Here is a 5250-nt window from a genome sequence, read left to right on the forward strand (position 1 = left end):
TCGGAAGAGTGTCTTATAGGCACCTGTATTTAATAAGCTACTTAAAGTCAACCCATGTCTGTGGATCAACAAGGCTGGTTAGTAATAACCATTGGCAGGTAAGAGTATAAAACACTTTCTCATAGAAAACTCCAGCTTCCTTTACTTGATGCCTTCACAGAACTCACCTTCAGTCAGGAAAGGAAAAACACTGAATGGGGTATCTCTACTGCAAGGCAATTTCCCACCTCACTCCCAGATTGGTTGTTTTGAAACTGGGCACTCAATTCAGCAGCTGACAGCCCACAGCCAGGAGCCTCTTTTAACTTTCACTTGAGTCTGCAATTAGAGTTAGGTTTGTTTATGGCAAGACCAAAATCTGCACTAAACTGCCATGTTCTCTTCAAGGGGAGAAACAGCCTTCCTTAAATTGAACCAGAAAATGAGGCTCTGGAGAAGCATGCACCAGAGCAGATCCTATATTTACATGAAGCAGTTCAGTGTCTTCAGAGACCTCAGCACATCTTGACATGTACTAGATGGAAGCATCAGACCCTTTCAGCTGTCTCACAGGCAGCCAGATCTCAACAGCTGATCTGCTGCATTCTTCTACCCTCCCGCTTATCCCCTTAAGCTTACTGAGATCCACAGGTCAGCAGCTAAACAATATGGTTTAACTGAAAGATCCAGTGCTTCCATTTTTTTCCCCAGTAAAATTAAAAGGAAGGAGGACTTGGACCCTTGTGATTATTTGGGCAGATCTTACTAAGAAGGTAGTCTCACCCATGTACTTGATATGGCAACACACATCAAATACAGGCTTGACAAAAACAAGAGCCTTTTTCAGTCCCTCTAGACCCTCCTTTGAAATACAAGGAAGTTGAATAAAGTTCAACAGGGCCAAAGAATGAAGAAACGTGCAGAAATGATCCATCATTTACACGACTACAGTAATTGTGCTAAACTCATAGTGCCATCACTGTTCTCTTCTAGATAGGTTTTAGGTTTTAGTCAGAGGTTCTTTTTCTACCCCTGTCTGTGAAACTTTCTGGAACATATAGAAAAAAACACTGGTTGACTGGAAAGTAGGATTTGAAGAGGTATTAAAGTAAAAACAGTTAGAAAAGCACTTCAGGTTCAGCTAATTTAATTTCTGGAATAAATTATCTGGACAGTGTTGTGGTTTTTTAATTTTAGCACAGCTCACTGCAATGCCTACTGTGCTAACCATTAGAGCTGCTGTTATTCTGATTTGTGTACACTACTCAGCATGGAAAGAAAAAGAAGGGAAATTCAAGCAGCAGTTAAAGTGTCTGTACACTTAAGCCAAGAAACCTGGCAAGGGGCAAGTGTGTGTCCATAGTACTGAGAAGAGGTCTAACAAGACCCTGCAACAAGTTCTTGGTTTCTTTCTGACCAGCACCAATGTTTCTGCTACTTAAGGAAATCAGTAGGAAACCAACAATAATAGGTTCTTAATTTTTAAGTCAGTTTTTCTCAGCAGTTTGCTGGGAAAGCCTGTAAGGGAAAATATTGCAAGCAGTCAATTCTCTAAAATGTATCATGAGTTTTGTAATTATTTATTTCAACTTCTTCATCCAAACAAACTCCCCCTTTGTGCCACTTCTAGGCAATTATTTCCCAGTTTCACCTTAAGAATAAAAGGCTCCAGAGATGCTGAGGGAGCTTCAGCAGGCTTTGTGTCTGATATGGAGCCCAAATCATCCTTATCACTTACCAGTACAGTAGGACCAGGAAGACAGCCAGCAAAGCCAGAGTGACCGTTGTACTATCCATTTCTGTGGAGGCATATGCCAGGAGGTCTAAAAGCTTCATTTTCCTTCAGTGAAGCTCCAGCCTTGAGTGGTGCGGGTGTGTGTGTGCAGGGGAAAGTTTCCTCAGGAGCTGATAAAGCCTTCCGCAGCTATATGAATGACATCTGCAACAAAACAGGAACCAAGAGAGCAAAAACACATCAAGTCAAGTACAAACTGCAAACCTTTCCTGTTCTCATCAACTGCACACTCAGAGAGAATTTGAAGGTTCCCTGCATGGTAAGATGCAGCAATTTCCCCCTCCCACTGTTACTGACTGTCATGCCGGTAAATATTTACATACTCACCACTTGAGACATCAGTGATGTTGAATAGGTTTTTAGACATCAAGCATGGGAAACTGGGGAAAGTGTACAGAAAAAAAGAGGGAGAGAGAGCCTGACCACGTGAAGATTGGGAAGAAGAAGAATATAAAGACCTCTCAGGGGTATCCTGGCATACAAACAGTGCCATTCTGTGAAGTAACAAAAATAGAGCATTTCTGCAACATAAAGCTTCATTAGCACTTAATCTCCAAACCGGTTATAACTTAGAAGAATGGAACAAGTAAGCTTTAAATTATGACAATTAAAAGGAGTTGGGTGAAAACTCTTCTCATGTGGCTACTAGAACACATACATAGAGAGAAAAACTAATAAGCAGAAAAACCCAGCTGTAGTATCTGGGTCTGCAAGTCAGGTCACACAGACAGCACTGTTTGGCTGTATCATCTCAGGTTCATGAGTACTAAGCTCTGTGCAGTGCCTCCCCTTGAGGTACCCTTAACCAGCCTCTCCAGAGATACTTTTGTTACCCCTGTGTATCAGGGTTAACATGCATATGGCCACATCTACTGTCTCTGCATTGTGGCACAGTCAAGCTGTCACTTTCTTGAACAACCTGCACGTTAACAGTCACATTTTGACTGCAGTCCAGGAAATACTTTGTCTGTAATACATGAATTCCTCAGCTTTCTTCCATATTTTCCTGCCTGCAAATGTCAATCCTGTTTCAAGCACCTGATCCAGTCCAATTAGAAAGGTCAACCACAAGGCAAACCCTGAACCACTTCTATGAGAGAAGACCACCACCCTGTTACATACAAAGTTACCAAATGCCATTATAAAAAAAAAAAAAAATGAACAGCAGCAGCAACTTGCAAGTAAACCCTCTCACCCATTACAAAATTCCTCAAACTGTCTGATATCATTTGTTACTTAAGAAACTAGAAATACCCATATATGTATTGCAGCCTTCCCTCTCTTTCCAATGACCTATTTGGAAGTTAAGGAAACCAAATCTACCCAAAAAAACTAGTTTTCTGAATTATATTGTAACCTTGAGAACCAGAAATTCTGCAGCATCTGATTCCCATAACACACCAGATGAAGAGTGATTTCTTCTCCTACAACCCCAAGATAACAGATCTAATGTGCAAGGCTTCTCCAATATCACTGTATTACATTTCCTGCTCTTATCAGAGAAGTTAATAATATAGGTATCAAAAAAGTAAAGTCTCTAACACAATGGAGTTTAATTTTAAGAAGGTTTGGCTCTACTCTAACTGAATCACTGCTATTTTGGTTCTCTGTTCTTCACAACTGCATTAATTCCGTTCCAACTTCAGATCTTTGCAGAATAAGTAAAAGGTGTTAACCAGCCCACCAGCTCCACAGAACAGCACAGTCGTTCACAGAAAACCCTGCTTATTGTATTAACAATGCTATTGTTATTCTGTGTCAATAACAGGTCTGCTGGTTTGCTGCTGCTCCCAAGTTCTCAGAAGAACGACTGCAACAAGATTCAAGACCAGTGACACAAGGAATTAATCAGTGGGCACCAGGCAATCCCAACCAGCAACCCATGCCATGGCACTTTAAGGAGAAGAAAAAAAACAAACTAACAACAAAACCAATCTATATTATTTTAAGTCTCTTCAGAAAACTAAACCAACAACCACAAGTGTAGAAGGTAAAAAATACTATTCTGGTTTCACTGTAGTTTAATTTACTTAATTCTATTTACCTAACTTAACCAAAGGACGTATTTTTTTCCACGTAGAGGACTGATGTCCTCCACTTAAAGTCAACAGCAAAACTCCTACCAGCAAACACAGAGCCAAGTACAGACCTCACTTATTTTGTTAAGAAGCACAGGAGCTTTTCCCCAGTCACACTGGGGACTGGGAGGTAGGTGGTATGAATATTTCTTAAGCACACATATTACAAAAGAAAATAGTCTCTCTCATCAGCATCCAATTTGGAAAAGAACACATAAACAAGCTCCCAACAACAACAACAACCATCCTTTTCTGTTGTTGATGTTGGGGTTTTCTTTCTGGTTTGTGTTTTAAGCCTCTGCACCTGTTTCTTGCAGAAGGGTTTTAACTCAGCACTTCCAAGATGGGTGCCTCGCAGCACTGACTGCAAAACCCACCTGGAGCACTCCTCACAACAGACCCACCTGCTCACAGTTACCATCACACAGCTAAGGATCTCAGCTCCATGAAGAGTCATAAAAATCCACACAATGCTTTGCGGTTGGGGAGGAAACAAGTCAGGGATGCAGACAGCAATGAAAACAAGCTATTTATCAGTCCTGAGTATCGCTTTACAGGTTCTTTACATGAGAAAAGCCAGCCTAATGAACTCATTCATAGCACAGATATTTTTCACCAACCTCCTAGTTCTTTTTGTGGAGCCACTGCTGGTCAGGCTGATTATGGTAATGGTATCAAAGAACTGTGGAGACAGATACTAATTTCGCACCAACCACATGCTGGAGGAAGCCAGAGACAAGCAGAAGTGGGAGAGTCTTTTTCCTGTCAGACTGCTCTGAGTCAGCAGCACTGTCTGCATTTGCCTCCACAAGGCTTCACTCAATAATGCATCTACCAAGGTTCACAGCTCCTTGATATGGTGCCATCCAAGCTCTTCTCTTCCATGGCAAGTGAAATCCACAGATCACCACCTTGTTCAACACAAACTTCAGCAACAAAAAAACCATATTCAACACAAACTTACACTTGAGATACCCATCTCATCCTTCCTTCCCCAGCACCACCATAACTGCTGCCTTGGAGTTCCCCAACAAATAGCAGAACTACAAGACAGAAGCAGTTCAGTCCTGAACAGCCAGAGCTCTGGTTTTTGCAGACATTTGCAGCAGTAAATACTAAAAACAAAACAAAAACACCACAAAAATCAACCAAACAACAAAAACCCAAACAAACAAAGACCACAAAGGAAAACAAACAAACAAAAAAACAGAAGCAAACAAACAAACAAAAAAAAAAACCACACAAAAAAAAGGGAAGTATATTATAGCATTCAAAGTGTGAGAAGTTGAAGTGTTCCCCCACTGAAAAAAGAAACCTGACAATCCAGGTTTTCCAACAAGACTTCACACCTTAAAGCCCTGTCTGCTAGGGATCCAGAAATATCTTCTGTAAATGCTC

General features: G+C 41.0%; 1 protein-coding gene across 1 annotated transcript in view; it reads right to left on the reverse strand.

Annotated features, from left to right (window-relative positions):
• TBXAS1 (thromboxane A synthase 1 (platelet)) overlaps nucleotides 1-1815 on the reverse strand; it is a 237595-nt gene extending 235780 nt beyond the window's left edge. Inside the window, exon 1 of the mRNA XM_010005809.1 lies at nucleotides 1718-1815. Coding sequence (XP_010004111.1) covers nucleotides 1718-1815 — 98 coding nt within the window. The remainder of the gene's footprint in view (nucleotides 1-1717) is intronic.
• Between the last annotated feature and the right edge of the window lie 3435 nt (nucleotides 1816-5250).

The sequence above is a fragment of the Chaetura pelagica genome, unplaced genomic scaffold, assembly GCF_000747805.2.
Source record: "Chaetura pelagica isolate M959 unplaced genomic scaffold, ChaPel_1.0 scaffold79, whole genome shotgun sequence".
Lineage (NCBI taxonomy): Eukaryota > Metazoa > Chordata > Aves > Apodiformes > Apodidae > Chaetura > Chaetura pelagica.